At 36.4% G+C, this 21,247-nt stretch overlaps 1 protein-coding gene across 3 annotated transcripts in view; it reads left to right on the top strand.

Moving 5' to 3' along the window:
- Window positions 1-296: 296 nt before the first annotated feature.
- The window catches only part of Aasdh (Aminoadipate-semialdehyde dehydrogenase), a 35,395-nt gene continuing 14,444 nt past the window's right edge, over window positions 297-21,247 (top strand). Inside the window, exons 1-6 of one of the 3 annotated variants that reach the window (XM_083119253.1) lie at window positions 297-499; window positions 3,144-3,393; window positions 7,029-7,364; window positions 10,484-11,202; window positions 12,484-12,906; window positions 15,422-16,013. In XM_083119253.1, the coding sequence (XP_082975379.1) occupies window positions 457-499; window positions 3,144-3,393; window positions 7,029-7,364; window positions 10,484-11,202; window positions 12,484-12,906; window positions 15,422-16,013 (2,363 nt within the window). In that variant the 5' untranslated portion in view covers window positions 297-456. Of the gene's footprint in view, window positions 602-3,143; window positions 3,394-7,028; window positions 7,365-10,483; window positions 11,203-12,483; window positions 12,907-15,421; window positions 16,014-21,247 lie in introns of all 3 variants that reach the window. The other 2 variants (XM_083119254.1, XM_083119252.1) reach the window with 2 other exon arrangements.

The raw sequence follows: 21,247 nt of genomic DNA, 5'->3' as shown, positions 1-21,247 counted from the left end.
TTTCAAAGTCCGACAATCATTGCGCAACAGACGAATTATTTTTTTGTTTGGGGATTTTTTCAATACATTAGTGTTTTATTTGAAAATTCAAACGTTTATTTTAGGATAATTATATTATGAAACTATGATCAGTTTCTAGTATTTTATTCAATGGGGGGTTTGAACCCACTAAACCGCCTTATTAACAGTTATAGTAATACAAAGATACAGCTTCAGATGTGTTTTGAAAATCGAGGGAAATTTAGGTCGAAAAAGGGAAATTCTGCATTCGGAGATTGGCAACACTGGCCGCAACTGTCATGGACGTTGTTCATGAAAGAGTACGCGATTGTATTGTTTTGGGGAGTAAGGAGTAATTCAAAAACGAAATGTTTTATGATGGGTTTGGAATTATTCCAACAGTGAGAAGAGCAGGATATTTTGATATCTAATAGCAGATTAAGGAAGTGAATACCTATGGAAGGATTCGGAGAACTTTGCTCGCTTCCCAGTTTTCCTGGTAAGCTCCGATGACACGGTATTGACGATACAGCAATGGAAGAGTGTTATGGCGTAAATCATGGTGAGGGAGTAGCCATTGTAGTAGACAGAAGAATTACACGTATGTCATTGTTAACTGTTGAATGAAATATTTATTATTTTTTTCTGTAAGGTATAAATTGATACCATAATACTACATCTGTCGTTTACGTATTGAGATATTTATGAAATTTCAAGTTTACGGGGTGTTCAATTAGTCAATAGTGATGATGCGTAAATGGAGTAAGTGGTATACCGGCGTTATAGCATTCGAAGTGGTGGGTTGAAACGCACTGCCTTCACGTAGCAAGTCTAGAAATATACCGGAAATCTATGAGATTTGATAAAGATTGGATTCGTTGAAACTAGAACATTTATATGTACAATTTAAAACCCAGGGTCTTCGGTTCGATTCTCGGCGGGACATGTTTCAGTGATTCAGTTTGCTTAATTTTTCTTCGCTTTGTGCCACTTTTGGTTAATTTGCGAAGATGGGGATAATATGATGAAATTGATGAATGGACACTCGCAAACATCCATGACCAGGCAGGGATTTTCACCCGGGACCACTGGCGTCCTAGTGCAATGTTCTAACCGCTCCGCCACGGTGACTGGCTTCAGTGATTTGGATCAGACTTTAAACTGTAAATCAAGTTATTGTCGGTAGTGTAATGGTTAGGTAGGGTTTTGTGCTGCAAATAAAAGATCCTGAGCTTCTAATAAAAAGCAACGGAGCGAAGGTAGAATTTAGAGAATGTCTCTAATTTCGTTAATATTTGGTATACTAACTAAAGCGAATTTGCAACGAACAATAAATACTTGTAATGTGGAAAAATTATGCTTTTTTCAGTGAAAAATTATGGTTTTTTGAAAAAAGCAAAATCCCACGTTCAAAAATGTTCCGCTATTCATAACAGGTAAGTACAAATGTAAATAATTAGGAAATAAATGAGTGAAATGTGTTTTCACTATACCATACTGTTACCTTTTAAAAAAAAAGAAATTCGCATTGTTTTACGAACAAAATTTTAACTATGCTTGCCTAACTTAACCTTGCCGAAAATGGTTTGTTTGGCTATCCGTGAATGGCTTTTGGGGCTATCAGTCAATGGTTTGTGGGGCTACCTGTGAATTTTTACACACGTCCGCGGCATTTTAACAGAAGATTCGTGATTAGAAGGCCAAATTTAGTTAGTATACCAAATATTAACGTAATTAGAGACATTATCTATATTCTTCATTCATTCCAAAGCAACATTTAACTTGAAGTCACAGAAAAGTAGTGTTTAATAAAATTTGCAGTCAACCATTTTTAGGCCACACGAAGGATAATTTTTTGTTATTTTTCAGATGGGATAGCAACAAATAGACATGCTTTTTATGTGGAATTTATCATTTGTGACTTTATACATATATGGTGGCTGCGGTAGCTCAGGCATTTAGGGCATCTGACTTCCATGGGAGAGACATGGATTCGATCCCCAGTGGAGGGGAACTGGGATTTTTTCCACCTGTTCAATCGGCTCCCGTTCCCACCCAGCATTGTATAAAGTGGGTACCTGGAGGAAAAACTGGGGGGCTAAGGCAGCCAGGGGCGTGGTGCTGATCACATCACCCCCACCTTCGGAAATGATCAAGAAAGTGTGCAGCTCCAACTCCAGACCCCCTATACACCATCATGGTGTGCTGCAAAGCGCAGGGGAGCACTTTACTTTTACTTTATACATATATGCTGGGTGCAATTTTAACTGTTGCATATTTTATTTTCTTCTTTGTGATATGTTTGTGATAAACTGTAATTTCGTTCATTGATTAATTTGATCTATTTTTACTTAGTTTCTCTGCTACTTTTGGTTAAATCATTAAGAACACACTGCTACTTTTGGTTAATCATTTAGAACAGTTATTTCAGGTATGTGTTTATTGTAAAATGTTCTCATGCCTCTTTAGTGTGTTTGCAAATTAAAAAAAAAAGGTAAAGTGCTCCCCTGGGCATAGCACCATGCCATGAAGGTGTATAGGGGTGTGGGGGTAACACCCCACACTTTCTTGATCCGGTCGTGAGTGGGGGTGATGTGATCAGCATCACACCCCTGACTGCCTTTACCCCCCAGGGTTTCCCCCAGGTACCCATGTTATTCGATGCTGGGTGGGCGCCGGGGCCGCTTCCATCGTTAGAAAAGTTCCCGGATTTGAACCAGCCGGGGAACAAAACCGGGACCTTTAGAATGGTAGTCAGACGCGTTACCGACTGAGACACCGCGGCCACAAATTATTCACACTTTTTTTTAGGTTTCTATATTTTCTCCCCCTTTGCTTCAAGTTCATAATTCTTACCTCATACACAGTGTAAGATGCAGAAATTTTGAAAATCTTTTATTATTATTTCTTTTGCAATAGATGGCCAATAATATATATTTACTGTGACTTTGTGCCAGTTATTAATTTTGAAAGTTGTATTTTCTCTTAAAATTTCTCACCATTTTTAATTCACTTGTTTTTAGTGTGTTTCTTCATGTTCAGAACATAAAGCTATATTTCAGTTAACTGTCACGTTTTTGTTATTTGTACCAACAAGTTTGATTGCATTCTTATCATTTATTGTGTACCTCTTCATTTTCCAGATTCAGAAGGCCCTGCAATTTTGACGAATATGCAGACGCTGCATGGGCATTTTCTTGAAGCTGCCTCCAGTTATCCTGATAATGTTGCTGTCATATGGGATGTATGTGCTTCAAGAAAGACTGTTACTTATAGAGAAGTTCTTCAAGCAAGTAATTCAATTTCAGAATATTTGCAGATAGCTGGAGTGCAAAATGAATTTGTTGGTATTTATGTGGAACCTTCCTTGAGTTTTCCTGCCCTCTTACTTGGGTAAGTATGTGACTGTCACATGCAAGAAAATATATTTTTTAGTATTATGTGTTTAGTACTCAAGGACGATTCAGTTTCCTGGTGAGCTGAAGTATAGGTGAATTATGGTTGTCTTCAAATTATCGGTTAGGTCTGTAACTTATCACTGTTCTCCCTTTGATTACATCGTGCCACAGGTGTCCGAATTCAGGGCATGGTCACTGGGTATAGGTGAAAGGTAAAGCATTGGCACACTTTAAGTTTCTATAATACTATGTTTGGTTGTCATGGTTCTACTTTCAAAGCATTTATTAAGTACACATTCTAAACCTCGATGGCAGTTGAACATTATATTCATGGCATTACGTTTAAAAGAACTGAAAACGAAAATTTCATAAAGAAATTCCCCTTGCATTGCACCATGCCATGAAGGTTCATAGGGGCTGTGGAGGTAGGGCTTTATGCATTCTTGATCTCAGTCATAATGGAGGTGTGATCAGCACTATGCCCTTTCCACCCTTTGATTAGATACTGGGTGAGTCCAAGAGTCAATTTATGCAGGGATATTGTTGGAAGTAATTTCTACCTACAATTGCCAACTCAGCAAATCAAACCTAGGTATTTTTATTCTATATCACTTTTTAGATTTGATCTTGACTTCCAATTGCTGGATGCTAAGCTCTTGACAATACATGCCCATGTTAAGCATCATGCAAACACAAAATAGAGGTGCAAGGTTGGTACTCACCACATTTTCCTTTAAACTCCTTCCTCATCCACCTATAAGCCATGTCAATATCATCGGACCTAAATAGTGGCATTTTGGTATATGGTGTAATATTAGAATCCATCTTCTGTACACATATTACATGCCTGCACGTTTGTGGAGCCCCAGTATACAGGGTTTGCCCCAGTATTCAGGGTTTTGCCATTGTTGGAGAGAAGTGGAAGTTGTGCTATTCATATTCATGTCTAAACTGGAAGTAGGCCTAATGGAAACATTCAGAGAATCATTCACTTAGTTTAGTTACATTTAGTCTTATACCCAGGAATAATGTAGCTTACAAGAATTTAGGAAAGCAACCTAAAATAACTAAAAAAAAAATATGTAGTGCTGGTACTTGTAATATTTTTCAATGATACCAATATGTGAACACTGTAACAATTTAAAATTGTTCAAGGTAGTTCTAAATGTTAATGTAGAAGTATTCCATTGCATTTGTATCATTTCAATTGTTTTTAATATTCATAAATTTATCCTTAAGATAATTAGGATGTTAAAATAACTCATTTAATCAAGAAATCCACTTTTGTGACCAAATATCTACTCAAAATTCATGAAAAATTTAATTGTTCCATACTTCAACAGTAGTTAGACTCTGCCAAAGTGCCAGGCTGTATTTTCCACCCCCTGCCACATACCCGTACTCACAGAAAATTTCTGTAATTAAATTTGAACTGTTATTTTGTTACTGAAAGTGGCTCTAAATTTACATAATGCCACATAACTTGCTACAATAGGGGAGCTATGACAATCTATTCTCACTTTTCAGTCCATCTTTGGAATGTCTGATATAATGTGACATCATCATCATGTGTTAGAAAGATCAGTGTTGCAATGGTCTCTTTTGCTAACAGTGGGCCTTCTCTCATTAGCTATTCTTGTATGTGAACATAACCATCTAATTTTGTTCCCTCCGGTATAAATATAATGGCTCACTTACAATCCTTGCATCATACGTTGTATCCAATTTTTGTTGTACTTCCCTAAATATAATAGGTACAGAAAAAACTGTTTACGTAGAAATTGTGTGAAAGGCTAACAATGACCATACAATATCTGGGTTCCGACTCACTTGTAAATACTGAAAAACTAGGAAAATTGATGCAGGAGTGAAAAGCTGAAGAAACTTCGTAAAAACATTTTGAAAGCTTGAGAAGTTAGGGAAGTTAAATATTTTTCCTTGCCAAGGTTGGAAACTGAAACCACATTTAATTATTTCCTCCTAATTGGTTTATTTCTGGGAAATATTTTACATAAAATTGATCTTTATTTTCTCGTAATGTAATTTCAACAATATTTGATTAACGTGCATGCAATGTTGGAATATAGGACAGATTTATTACTATGGTGAATGATGAGGGGAAAGTCAGGTTACATAGGTGATATTGTTTGTGTTCCATTTATTGTTAGGTCTAACACCTCTGGATTCTAAGAAAATTAAGAGTCTGAAAGGAAAAATCACAGGCGCCACCTCCAAATTCACCCCACTAGTAGTCTTCTTAACAGAACTGGGAGCGTCAATTTAAAGCATGCATCCATGCAGATGGTTAAAACATGTACTGTAACTATTACATATCTGTAGAGCCACATATTTCATCATCATCCTTCGCCGTTTCCTTCCTGTGGCTGGGTCAGCATAGAAGTCAAGCTTCTCCATTTTTTCCTGGTCTTCCATCACTTCTCTCTTTCCACAGTTTTTCAATCTTGTCCTCTTCTCCTAACACTCTCTGCTATCTGCTCTTTCCACCGACATCTTGCCTTATTCCCACTCCATGTGCATTGTAAGCTCTTATTGGTAATGTTTCTGCATCCATCCTCTTGATGTGTCCGAACCATCTCATTTGTGCCTGATCTATCCTGTCCTCAATGTTCACCACCCCCACTGTCTGTCAGATGTCCTCATTCAGTATTCTATCCCTTCTAGTCGTCTCCAATATACTCCTTAAAAATTTCATCTCCACTGCCTGCATCTTTCTTTTCTCTCTCTCTGTCATTGTCCAAGTCTCTGCTCCATACATAATTATTGACAAATAGTATGTGGTATATATATATTACCTTCTTGCATTTTATAGAAGGTAATATATAACATGTACTGTGTGCAATAATTGTGTACAGATCAGAGACATGGACAGTGACCCATATTTATGGTGAATAAAAGATAAAGATTTTGGTACAAAAACTGGTCACATTTCGGGATCAAGAGTTGTACATAAAATGGCATATTGGTGTTAAAATGGTGAATGAAAACCAAAATTTGATTTAAAACCTATATTTATAACACAAAATGAACATTTTTCTTCCAATAACACATATATTTAGTTATTGGAGTATTAAGTTTATTCCTGAGTAAAAGAGTCTATTTTTGCTTCTCAAATATTTACAGTAGAATTAATTAATTTTCTGTGATTTGCATAACTCTCAGGATAAATCAGACCTCAGAAGGTGTCTTGTCAGTAAATAAATCCTGAAATTCATGTTTTAGTTTTTCGGATTTTGCATCATTTCATGACAAAATGAGGTAGCAAAATGCACCTCACACCTTTCAAAAGCATGAAAAATTAATATTGCAATGTGTTGTTTCACATTTCATGTTTTCGTCAAAAACAAAATGTCTGCCCATACATATCAGTCGTGTGTATGTTTGTTTGCACGTATTTGTTTTCCTATGTATCCCGACTTTTGCCTTGGCCTGTAGAGTGGTCGGGAAAAATATTTATAAGGACCTGGAAAAGTCAGGAATTTATTTTTTTTAAAAATGAAAGAGAAACCTTAATACGTGTGTAATATTCTGGTAGATATATATATGTTAATATGTGTTCTTTTAAAGGTGGAGATACATTTGTGTAATACTGATGATAGAATATCATTCCAGGGTTTTGTCACATGGTGCAGCATTCACTTGCTTCAACCCAAAAGCAAACACTGAATGGAATTACCACCTGTTGAGTCGCCTGCATATTCGCTGGTTGTTTGCACGGTCACAGTCTGATGTTCCGTCAATGTTTACTGCCAATTTGGTGGAGGAGATTGATGTTCATGGTGAAATTCTTCTCCTCTTGGAAATTTTGGATGAGTCTTTTGAAGGAATAGCTATGACATTTGGTAATGCTGGTATAGCATATGCAATACAGACATCAGGGACTACGGGCCAGCCAAAATTGATTAAAGTACCACATCGATGCATACTACCAAACATTACTCAACTAAGGTATGTATTGCAACACTATTCATCAATTCTTACCATAAACTACTTTTTCTTCTGTTTTTGCATGTTTATGGACCAGGTGTATTTGGAAGCTAAGTCAGGTTAAGCCGCGGTGGCTCAGTCGGTAACGCGTCTGACTACCATGCTCAAGGTCCCGGGTTCGATCCCCGGCCGGTTCAAATCCGGGAACTTTTCTAACGGTGAAAGCGGCCCCGGCGCCCACCCAGCGTCGAATATCATGGGTACCTGGGGGAAACCCTGGGGGGTAAAGGCGGTTAGGGGCGTGATGCTGATCACATCACCCCCACTCACGACCGGATCAAGAAAGTGTGGGGCGTTACCCCCACACCCCCTATACGCCTTCATGGCGTGGTGCTATGCACAGGGGAACACTTTAAGTCAGGGTAGGTTTTTAAAAATAGCATGTATTTGTCAAATTAATTATGATGAGGATCCTTACCATAAACTATTTCGTGATACAGTCACTACCATTGTTAAAGGCAGTTATCAAAGTGGGACGCTAGCTTTTGTAAGCTATTGTAGAAATTAGCCACCTAGATATAGATGTACTTCAGTAGTTCATCTGCAGTGACAGACCCGTCTCCTAACCATACCATCACTCATGACATGTTCCAGAAGTTTGACAATGAATTTCACTCCTAATGCTGTCACCTAATCAAGGGGTTCCGGATCAATCCCTAGTGGAGGCACATGGTGGTTAGAATCCCACTTTAAACTGTAGGTCCAGTCTGGATTAGCCTATCAGTGCATAATGTGAACTTAGAACAAAGTTTGACTTTGAATTTCACTCTGCTGCTCATTGTTAGCATTCAAAGGTCACATTATGAACATGATTTTACATTTGAACATGCTTTTTTTTAACAGCCTACCAGAACTGACTATGTGAATGTGCCGAGTCCTGTAATTGTGACTTCCATGTAGCTGTAGCAGCTGTTTGTATAAGATATGTTCCTAGGCTTTGTACCTTTCTATAGTTCTCCTTTCTGAATTACTTTATTTACAGCATTACATAGACACTGGTAAAATTTAGTTTTGGTAAAAGCATGTTTAAATGTTACCTCACACTCTTTTTGTTGCTTTTGATAATTCCTATCAGCGAACATTTTTACTTCTGCTCAAATTTAAACCTTTGTTATTTATCCTCCATGGCAAAATGGTTAACATGTGCTTCAAACACTACATGATCCTAGGGGTGAATCCTGAGTACAGCATGGAATTTCCTTGTTTTTGCTTCATTTAATTCATCGGTGCATACAGAGATCTGTGGCAGAGTTGTTATCACAGTATGCTATGATGCCAGGGACCATGTGTTCAAATCACAACCTGGGCATGGGTGTTCTTTGTGAGTTTCCCTTCATCACTAGAGGCATGCATATTTCGTTTTTGACGAAAAAACGAAATTTGAAAAAACACATTGCAGTGTTATTTTTCATGTTTTTGAAAGGTGTGAGATGCATTTTGTGACCATATTTTGTCACGAAATAATGCAAAATGAAGTGCAAAAAGTGAAATTAACTCTTAAACATGAAATTCAGGGTTTATTCACCGACGCGACACCTTCTGAGGTCTGAATTATCCTGTGTGTTATGCAATTCCCGGAAAATTGATTAATTCTGCTGTTAATATTGGAGAAGCAAAATTGGACTCCTATACACAGAAATAAACTTACTACTATGATAACTACATAAATGTGCTATTAGAAGTGAAATGTTAATTCTGTGGAATAAGTGTAGTTTTTAAATCAAATTTAGGATTATATTCACAATTTTAAAACAAACATGTCTTTTTATATACCACTTTTCATCCATTTTTTCACCGCTATAACACCGATATTTAATTTTATTTACCGCTTTTGAACCCGAAATTGACTCAGTTTTTGTACCGAAATTTTGCTTTTTTATTTACCAAAAGTATGTGCCTCTAATCATCACCAATGACATATTCTCCCATGTTATCAGATTTACCGCTAGTAAATCAACTTTTTCATATGTATATAGAAATTGGCCGAAAATTTGAAGTTGACGAACTTCTGTTTTTGTTTTACTTGCATACCTGCATTAGTGTAATAAATATAACGTGCGTTCAAAAAGTCTCTCCGCAGTGAATGTATAAGGTGCCTAACTATTCAAGAAATCAAGAACGCTATCATATTGTAATACAATCAATCAATCTACTACCAAATTCTGCTTCGAGTGTTCGCAAACATTTGTAAGGGGATTGAGCTGTGTCTTCAAGCTCAGGGAAAACATTTTCTTTAACCTAGGTGATTGTATCCCTTTTGCCACAATTAACTGCGGAGAGACTTTTCGAACGCACGGTACAATAAATAAAAACTAAGTAACTAACTCTTTAGCCTTCTTAAACCCGAAGGTTCATGGCTGCAGCAACACAGGCTTTCCATCTGTCCATATCTTGCGCAAGATCTATATACTCTTTTCCATCCCTACCAATTTCTTTTAGGTCCATCTCAACGTTGTCCCTCCATCTTCATCTTGGTCTTCCTACTGGTCTCTTACCATCAGGTTTCCCAACAAGAATAACGTAAACTCCTCTTTCCTCTCCCATTCGTGCCACATGGCCTGCCCACCTAAGTCGTCTTGATTTAATTATTCTAATAATATCTGGACACGAATACAAATTATGTAGTTCTAAATTATGTAACCTTCTCCACTCACCTGTCTCCTCATCCCGATCTTATTTTCAAATAAATAAATAAAAACTGTTGTGGTAAACCAGGTTAAATTTTCAGAATACACTACTGATCATCACTCATTCTCATCTTCACAATTAGCCAAAAATGACAGAAAAGTGAAGTGAAGTAAACCAAATTCACAATTTATTCACATTCCAAAAGGGACTTCTCTAAAAATGCAATGCAGTAAAAACTTGTGTTATTACTAGTAATGATGCAGTGGAAGCTCAATTGCATGTTTTTCAGAAGCATGTTCACCGTAAGAACAAAATACAGGAAAGGTAAGACCTGGGATAATTATAATACATGAGCTGAATGTAAAATTCATATTTAGTTTTATGCATTCAAATATGATTAAAGTTTAGCCGAGTTCATTAATTCACTGCCATGTTTATTTTTCTCTTGATAGGTCCATTTTTAAAGTAGGGCCAACAGACACTGTTTTCCTGTCATCTCCGCCAACGTTTGACCCAAGCATAATTGAAGTGTTCATAAGCCTTACCACAGGAGCCTCGCTCTTGGTTATACCACAAGCGTACAAAGCTGCTCCCGAGATTCTCCCGAAATTTTTGTTGGAGCGAAACAACGTAACGATACTACAAGCTACTCCCTCCCTGCTGGTCCGGTTCAACGTGAACCATCTGCAGAATGGTATTCTCGGGGAGAAATCATCTTTACGAGTGTTAGCATTGGGTGGGGAGTGTTGTCCAAGTTTAGACGTACTTTTAAGGTGGAAACACAAAGAGAACAAGACCCAGCTCTATAATCTTTACGGCATAAGTGAAGTTTCGTGTTGGGCCTCTGTGGAGAAGATTGAACTTGATCATTCTTTGGAATGTGCATCCGTGAAGGACTCTGACGGTAAGGCTGAAGATGGAGGAGATACTGTCACGAACGTGTGCGATCAGGGCGAGAGAGAACCATTGAAAAGGGTAGATGTGAGTGGGGAACAGAACTATGATAATCGGCCAGAGGAAAGGAAGAGTTATTACATGTTTTCTAATGAAGAACCAGGGGAAAAGCTACAGTTTGCTGTACCTTTGGGAACAGCTCTACAGGACACATTGATGGAAGTGAGAAATGTATCTGGAGAAAGAATACTGGAAGGAGAAGGTGAAATGTACATAGGTAAGTTGTATATTTCTTCACATTTTTAATTTGGTAGTGAATTTTAGAATGAACAATATTTATGAAAACCAGTGCATTTGGTGGTTCTGAATATCGCATATAATGACCAAGATGATTAACATCATTCAGTAGGCTAATACGAAAGTCACACCACATGCTAGCATGTTCACTTTTGGTGTCAACAACAGAAGATAAGGCACATCTGGGGACTAAGTTCATCAATTGATACTCTATCCTAAGCAAGTAATTTGATATGATAAATACTGAAACATAACGTAATCACTTGCAACTTGTTCTCCAATCCAATGCATTACCAATTATTTACTACAGCTTAACATTCAAAGGCAGTTGCATTTTATACCCAACAAAAAAATATGTAACAAATAATTCCCTATACGCAGTTCACATTATGTGGAGTTGACAACAATGTCATGTCATTATAAATGAGACGACTTAAATTCAGTAATTACTTGGTTAAGGCACCTCTGTGAGCTATAAACAACATCTGACATTCATGTGGATCATAATCTTAAAAAATCATGCAAAGTTTCCCCTTTCTTGCATGTGTATGCAAGGACATCAGCACCCTGTTGCTTTGCTTGTCCTCTTATACAACTTGTAAGAAACTCATAACACAATCAAATCTTGGACCGAATGTTAAAAAGTTAAAAAATAAAAGAGGTGTGGTCTTATCTCAATTTTTGTATGTGGATAAAAGGGAACATAATTTTTTAACTGCAAATTTGTCAATATTTTAAAATATGTATTAAATAAATCCTGTGGTTTTTAATTTTTCTCATTCTGTCCCAGATATGAAAAAAATTGTACAAAGAGTTTGGCACAACAAAGGGATAATTTTGGGTGGAAGAGAGAGGATATTGGGGACTTTGGGTATGAAATGATCTTGTGTGCTGTAAGTGCTGAAAACATCATTGGTTAGGCTGAATCAATTTTTGAAGGTTTTTTAATGTTTCAATAAACATGTTTCTATACAATTTTACTCTTTCACATTTTCATCCAATTCCTCCATCCGTACATAAAAATAAAAGTTACATTTCATAACCCTGGTTTGTGCCAATAAATGTGTAATTTCGTAGAACTTCAAGTAGTAAATGAGAAATTTTGAGATTTTTGTTTAAGACTTGTATTGTTGAATATGTTACCTATACCATACTTATATAGTAATTTTGTAACTGAAGCTGCCTTGTTCTGTAAAAAATGCTTACATTTGCAAGTGTGTGGAAAGCATCACTTTTATTTCTTTTGAATTTGATTTTGTAGGGAGCAACGAGAGAATATGTTTCATTGATGACGAAGAACACTTTCCTTTTACACCTATATTTAGAGCAACCGGCGACGTAGTAAGAGTGTGCAAAGGGAGATACTACTATGTTGGTCGGAAGGACAGCATTATTAAACGTGCTGGGCAGAAAGTAAGTCTGGTACATTTGGAGTTGGTTGCATCGTGCCATAGTGTGGTAAATGCTTGCAGTGCAGTGTGCGATAAGTATGGGAGATTGGGATTGTTCATTGTTCTGGACTCATCGACTGACCCACCATCTCAAAACAAGAAATCTGAAAGCGGCATCCATGTAGAAGATCCGAGAATCCGTGAACTGCGGCAATTTCTGATGCAGAGGCTTCCGTCGGCTCTTTTGCCAGACACAATTTTCATCCAAAAGTCACTTCCTCTTACAAACCATGGTAAGGAATATTTTTTCTTATTTGTATTTTTTGACCAGCCTTTGTTTTTCTCTGCTGGGGATGAATTTCCAATGTATACAGCAATTAAAGTGAATCCCTTAACTTACGCTTCTGGATTTTCCATTTTTCCTTGTTATACATTTGATTCTCATGCATCCAACATATCAAAATGCTATAAAATTTTCCGCAATTGTATGCTTTCCTGTATTTGAAGGGTTTTCCACCTTGGGTGTCCTGAAAATGTATAGTGAAGTTCCACTATATATTTTTTAAATTCATAACATATACGTACGTGGTAATAATACAGTTCGATAAGTAAACATCAGACCTACATTTTACTTGTTATAAAATTTAACTTATCAATTTTAGTGACTTAGTGCAATCATTCACAAAAGACTGTTTTTGGTCCTAGTCCGTTAAATAACAATGTATAAAATGTGAATTGTACAAAAGTATGACAGATGTAGGTGAGGCAAATTGTCCATAGTTATGTTTATTTACTCTGTTCTATATAGTGCGAAGTTAAAGATTTTAAACAAAAAGCATATGAAGCAACTTACATCCCTCATATCAAGATTGGTACAGTTCAGTTCATTACAAATATGTAGCACATAAGAGAAAAATGAATGAAAATAGAATAGTTGTTTGCCTGGTTATATATGTGCATCTCACTATACTCAATTTCAAGCTGGTTCACTAAACATACATATTTTGCCGGGAAACGTAAGTTTCGGGAATGTGAAATCTGTGTTCCACTGCAATAATATCTAGGTTGTTCGAGAAAAAGTGCTTAAGTCAAAAAATGCAATTTTACAGCCAACAGTTATTTGTTTATTCTTTTAATAGTAAACATTGTAGACATGATATACATGTTGGATCGTTTACACATGCCTAATATAATTTACTTATAATATTTTATTTAAACAGATTCAGTGCAACTTACATAAAAGCAACAGAAAATCACAGTTTGTGACTTCAGGGCTTTTTCCCCATAACACCCTAGATATGTACTTCATGTACTGCTAATGATAACTCTGTTCCACTGAATGTGTCTTGACACAAATTCATGCATGTATATGCAGTAGAACCTGGATTATGTGCATTCCAGGAACCTGAGGCTTAATAAAGTTGTGGAAAAATGTAAAGTCCAGAAATAAATTGTGTCATTGTATTGTGATGCATGAAAATGTAAAATCCAGTAACAAAATCAAGATTTCACTGTGTTGGATGTGGTATGCATGCAATTCTTTGCATCTCTTAGGAACTTCCAGTTTTGCTGAATTGTCTTATCTTTAAATCATTGAGTGTATCGTGAAAATGTACTAGTACATTTGTCAGTGAGACATTTTTAGGGAGTGATAAGTGTGGTGATAAGATCATGTGAGGAACATTACTATGCTAGGTGCCCACCCCTACTTTTGCCCCAGTACCATTGTCTCTTAATGCTAAGACTTGTATACCAAAATAAAGTAAACTGTTCTTGACCCCACCCAAACACTGCTACCCTTACTATGCAATTTAGAGGCATGAAAATAGTAAGGATTGGATTGCAAGAAGAAATCATGTGTGTGGTACAATCATGCATTCACAGTTTATGAAATGTGCACAAATCATTCATGTGCTGCTATGGTTGCGGTAGTTCAGTTGGTAGTGCATCTGGCTACCATGCAGAAAACCTAAGTTTGAATTCCGGGGCAGGTGATCTGGACCTGGAAATTTTCCAGTCATTTCAGTGTTTCTGCATGGCTCTCAGGCCCACCCAGTCTTGTATAATAAATGAGGGTAAAAATCTGATATTCCCCGGACACCTATAGCTTCTTTGTTTTGTCAATTTTTGACATTTGTACTTACCTATTTGCTTTGCTGAACATTCTTTAACATGTATTCACGTTTTTTTGATCAAAGTAATTGCATTTTTTTTTTAAAAAAAAAAGTGTTTTTCTAACTGAAGAACATATGTTTCCGCAAATGGTTTGTGGGGCTATGTGTCAATGGTTCGTGGGGCTATGTGTCAATGGTTTGTGGAGTTATGTGAGAATGGTGTGTGGGGCTATGCATATTTTTTCGAAACCAATTTTTAACTATTGTAACCTATACGTGACCCTACCTAACATAACCTTACCGGAAATGGTTCGTGGGGCTGTGAGTCAATGGTTGAATTTCTGCTATGAAACATTCCCACATCACACAAAACACCTTCCAGATGTTAGACAATGCTACAGGAACTTATTACCATAAGTAGTTTCTTCTGTAAAAATGAAGAAATCTGTCCGGGAAATAATAGATTAGTACCTAAATGGGTACCTAGGGGGTAAAGGCAGCTGGGCATGATGCTTATCACATCATACCAACTATAGCCAAGATCAAGAATATGTGGAGCTCTATACGATATCACCCCTTATACCTTCATCACCTTTACCTTTTTTAATGGCTATAATATACTGTATTTCACTCTTTGTTGGCTATATTTGAAGAAAAAAATTGTATTAATGTAACTATGTTTTTATTTTGACAGGTAAAACTGACAAATTTGAACTGAGATCTTTACTTGAGAACTCCACAGGAACTAGAAAGAGACATTTTCTTTCATTCGATACTCAAAAAGTCTTCAGAATAGTTGCTGATCTCTGGATGAAGTACGTCAAAGTGAGCTCCGCCCCTTTGTATGAGGACAACTTTTTACTGTGTGGTGGAGACTCATTTTTAGCTGTACAGTTAGGGTCTGATATTGAGACAGCTGTAGGATGCGGATGTGTTTCATTAGTGGACAAAATACTCAACGGGACTTTCAAGGATGTATGTGAAAGTGTGTGTGAATGCATTTCTATGAACTCCATAACATTATTAGACTGCAAAAGATCTAGGATTCAAAGTGACTTTGTGGATGCTGAGAAGCTTTCCAGGTTGTCAAATTTTCGGGTGACTGAAGAGAAGCAATCGAGCGATCTCTGGATGGCCTGTTGTCGAGGAAAGAGTATGGTTAGCCCATTCTGTGGGAACCTCACGACTGTTGTGAAGAGCATGGATAATGTGTACGTGAAAATCCATTGGAAGTTCAATCTAAGTAAGTGTATTGATGCTTCTCCACTACTTCTTCACTATGGAAGGTAAGCAGTTGATTTTTGAGTCATAAATGTGCAAGAACATTGTGACTGTTCCTAGTGCGCATTCTCCCTTCAAGAGCATGTTCCACCTTCCTCTGCTTTGTAGTCGTCTGGATTGTTGAGTGAGTGTTAGGTGTTGGTGTATGTTTGTGGGTTATTTTCTTTAGAATAATGTTCGTTATTGAAGTTACCATCCATTGTGTATACCATATTTCACCGCGTGTTGCAGATTTTATGCCTTTTTTTAAAAAAATTGTGCCAGTATTACCAGTACATGAAAATCATTTATTATAGACTGTCTTTGTTGCGAGATTAGGATGCTTGAAATACTTGTGATTATACTTTAAAATCTAATAGTCCCAATTGACACATCTCATTTCTTTTGTGACAGCTTAGCAAACATTTTTCTGGTCTGAAAAAAAGAAGTTATCATATTAGTTGTTATTGAATTTGTGTACTATATGTGAAATATTACACTTGAGAAAGTTTGCTTCAACTGTTGCGAAGTACAGACTTACAAAATTTTATCTTTTGTCTGTGAATATTCTGGGCCACTATCATTGGTTTCGTTATCTGCCATGCAGATGCGACAATTACGTGATGAAATGTTACAAACTAATGGTTAGACTGAAAAAAGAAAGGTGTGGCAATTATGATGTGAAATATGGTATATTTTGACAGGAAACTTTCCTACATAAAGATGCCAAAGAGTGCAAAACGTTACCTGTTATAAAATAATCAATATGCTACTTATAAATATATAGTGAATAACAATACATATATTTTTAATAGTAATTTTTCATTCACATCATTTATGATTGAAAGAGTTTTATGGGAAATGTAAAACCCATGCCTATTGAAGAAATATGGTTAAAAACAAGTTGTTTTAAATCAGTGTGATTAGAAACTCAGGGTATATAAATGTGTGCATTAGAGGCCTCAATCTAAATCTTCCAATCTGCTTGCCACTGTCAAGGTTATAATAGATGCAATAAACTAGAAACTGCATTTATATAACAGCTTTACTCTCTTGTATCAATGCATGAACTTCCGCTTAAACCTCAAACTACTACTGATCTGAATCCTAAGAAATACATGAGGCATGTGCTAGCACTACTGGAAATTAGAGTTTTAACCCTTACAATGCATAGCTGTTTTCTGGTATTTGTGCCAAGTATGGAGCTGTGGGGAATTTGAAATTCTATACTTCGTTTAGAAGAAAATTTAATATCTCTTAGACTACTACAGGAAAACCTCGTTTATACGAAGTTCATGGGACAAACAAATGTCAACTTTGAATTAAATGACTTCAAGTTATCCAAACTTTTCAAGATGGCACCTGTTTTTCAGGTGTAAATAAATTACAGTATTAATTTCACCATAACGGATGTTTTATACTTAGTAATAGCTCAAAAAATACGCTTTATATGTACTGAGAAAGTGAATCCTTTCGAGGGAGCAGTCCAAATTTGTCCTCAGCTTGCATTGTAATCCATCCTGAAAAAGTTAACTCTCAATTTGCGATCTGTTTAAACTGAATGTGGATCCGAGGACACATTAAACAGCTCTGCACTCGATCTGGTTTGGATTCCACTTTAAACTTTATATTTAGTCCCGATTAATCCATCAGCATAAAATGAACTCAAGACAAGCTTTATGAATAGTTTTTCGTGTATGTAGGCATTGCCTGCATTGTAGAATTATGTTCCTGTAGTTTACGGTTATTACAAGGATAAGAAGACAGTTTTTTGTTGTGATGTTTCAGGAGAACATATGCTCCCTTCATCAGACATTTATTTTCATTTTGACTAAAGATACAGTTATAACAATGGTTAGCGATTTTTTAAACAAAAATAATCAGTTATGTAATTAATGTTGTCAATGTTACATTGTTGGAATATAGCAACCTAACTGTGAAAAGAAGCCGTCTGTTTTATTTTTATTTCAGATTAAAAAAATGATCACATTATTTTTTATTTAAAAATTTATTTATTACTAAAAATGAGAACACCATCATGGATGTATTTAAATTGTTAAATGAATCACAACGTCGCATAAAATTCACTTGCGAACCCATGAATAACAATGTAATTTCTTTCCTTGATCTGAAAACTAAGACAACTGACACAATAATTCAAACATCAGTCCATAGGAAAAAAATTACATCCATGCCAATTCAGAACATTCACATATAACAATGGATAATATATTTTTAATTTTTTTCCTGAGAGCACAAAGAGTATGATCTAATAATAAGGATATCAAAAATGAAGAAGAAAGGCTTTTTAATATAGCAAAAGAAAATGACTTTCACACTAACAGAATAAACCAAATCAAAAAACAAGTCGCAAGAAAACTAAAGGAAAAGAGAAATACAGATAAAGATCAAAAATCTGTTGAAAAGAAATTTGTGTACATTTCATTCCACAAGGGATTCTCACATAAAATTGCAAAATTTTTTAGAAGATTTAATTTCAAAATTGTTTTTAGATCACCAAGAAGTTTGGACTGTACATTTAATGAATTCAACATGAGAAACTCTCTTCCAGATGTGGAAACCACAGGAATATATAATATAAGTTGTTCATGTTCAAAGGATTATGTAGGACAAACAGCAAGGAAAATGACAATAAGATGGCACGAACATGATTTGGACATTATGAATCTAAACCCAAGAACAGATTTGTCAGCTCACATCATCGAAGAGAAGCATTTGATTAAAAAGAGAAGGGTTTTAAAAAGATTGACGGGAAACATAGAGTTGAATGTCTGGGAAGCTTCGTTCATTGCAGAGGAACACGGGAATAAATTAAAGAATGAAAATGGTAACGTAGATTCAGTATGGAGTCCTCTTTTTCACGAATGGAGAAAACCACCATCTTTAAAATTTAATGTAACAGATAACATCAAGAGACTTTGTGAAAACAATGAAGATTTTGAATTACCTGATGATATTTGGGATTCATAATTTTTTAAATAAAAAATAATGTGATCAAAATTATTTTTATCTGAAATAAAAATAAAACAGACTGCTTCTTTTCACAGTTAGATTGCTATATTACAACAATGTAACATTGACAACGTCCATTATATAATGGATTCTTTTGTTTAAAAAATTGCTAACCATTGTTATAACTGTATCTTTAGTCAAAATGAAATAAATATCTGATGAAGGGAGCGTGTGTTCTCCTGAAACGTCACAACAAAAAACTGTTTTCTTATGCTTGTGATGACCGTAAACTACAGGAACATAAGCTTTATGAAACTTGCGCATTTTCAGATATCAAAATGGAAGATTGTTATTTACTCTCACGTTAATCGACGATTTATTGTTGGATTTAGGAGTATTCTGGAGGTCAAACACTTGATCCACCAAAACTACCTCTTGAATAACTTCTTTTTTTTTATCTGACTCAGCGTCCATTCCTACATTGGGCATTGTCGGATTATTTGTATATAGCATGGGAAAGTTTGTTAAGAAAAGCGGGGATTATATTATATCGAACTTTGTGTGCATCATGAAGTTGTTTTAACTCTTCTTTTTCTCTTTTCTCAAGTTTTCCGCGAAGCTGTTTTACATTATTGTCTATTAATTTTGGTAGCCTCTGCCACCTTCCTCATTGGAATTCGTTGTTTTGTAGCTTGGCACGTTTCTGTTTTTTTTTCCTACATTGCTGCTAGGTGTGCTGCTGTTGCCTGTATGATGAAACACATGCCATCATGCACTACAACCATGAACTGAACATAGATGGTGGTCAGGCACACCACGTCTGGCTTCCATTACTGCAGCAATTAACACCGGTGGACAGCAGACTACATATATGCAGACATACAGGCAACAGCAGCACACCTGGCGGTGATTTAGGAAAAAACAACAAACGCTCCAAGCAACAACAACAAATTCAGAGGATGGTGGCAGTGGCTACCGAAATTAATAGAAAATAATGTTAAAACAGCTTCACGGAAAACCTGAATACCTTAATTATCTATTTCCGCACCTCTCATTCCCATAGTATGAAATCTTTTTTTCTTTCTGGAGATCGAAATTCAAAACAATGATTTTTTTTTTCTTCACACTGGATGAGTCATTGCTGTTATAGGCAAGCGACAGTTTTGCAGATGCTAGACGAAGCACTGGCACCACCTGCAGCGTAAACACAATGAGACTGGCTGGAAGTTAGAGCAGCAGGTGGCAGAAGAGAAAATCCTCGGCATTTTAAAGACTAAACTTTTATCAGCAGTGTAAAGAAGAAAGAAATGATCCTTGCTTTACGTTTTACCTTGCAGCAGACAATAATACAGGCTATTTTTCTTATGCAGACAGCTGCATTCAAACAAGAAAGAGGGACCTGAAGTCTGCAATTATCACATTGCCGTGCATACCAGTGGCAGAGAATGAGCTGTTGTAGGAGAAGGGGAGGGGAGTCACTTTTTCTTATCCAACGGTTTTTGTTTGTTGTGAAGAATGCTTCACTTTAAGACGCCAAAGGAAAGGAAGAGGGGTCCACATCCAACCTTGCTTGTGTCTACACACGAGCAAGAAAATCGTGGCCGAACACCCAGCCAATGGAACACTTTTTGGGCATATTTTAAGGCATGGCACAGTTGGGAAACCGGAGTTATGACGCACAGTTGGGAAACGTACAAGCGGGTAACGGTAATTATGACATACTCATATGTAAGATCGAGGTAAACTTTTGCGTAAACCTTGATGACAATGCATTAAGCGGTTTGATGATCTTTAGTTGGCCTATGTGGCTTTGATCACTTCCCCTTTTTTTTTATGAAATGCTACAGGGCTTAAAGAACAAGTTTTGAAAGAAAGTGGTTACCGGAAGTTGTTTGCTACCAGGCCAAGAGTTGCTCGCTCACGGGAAACTGCTGAATCTCGATCTCAGAGCTAGACAGATGGGTGAGACTTCCAGATACTATGTGTCTTGTATTTTGGAACATTCCTGCTATCTTATTTCAAATTTCTCATCTGCACTGGTTAATATTTCCAAGATGGTGCATTTAGCAGTGAAAGAACTTGACCTGCTATGCACATTGTGATGCATTCAGCAGTGAAAGAACTTGACCTGCTATGCACATTGTGATGCATTCAGCAGTGAAAGAACTTGACCTGCTATGCACATTGACAAAGAATGCAAGTCCAGCAGGCATTTCGGGTTACTTCCACCCAAGCTGTCATTAGCTCTTAGGACAAGGAATCATGTCAAGGTCAAGTTAAATTAACA

Source organism: Lepisma saccharinum, chromosome 3 (genome assembly GCF_977018435.1).
Source record: "Lepisma saccharinum chromosome 3, izLepSacc3.1, whole genome shotgun sequence".
Classification (NCBI taxonomy): Eukaryota; Metazoa; Arthropoda; class Insecta; order Zygentoma; family Lepismatidae; genus Lepisma; species Lepisma saccharinum.
This window is presented reverse-complemented; position numbering and strand designations above follow the sequence as displayed.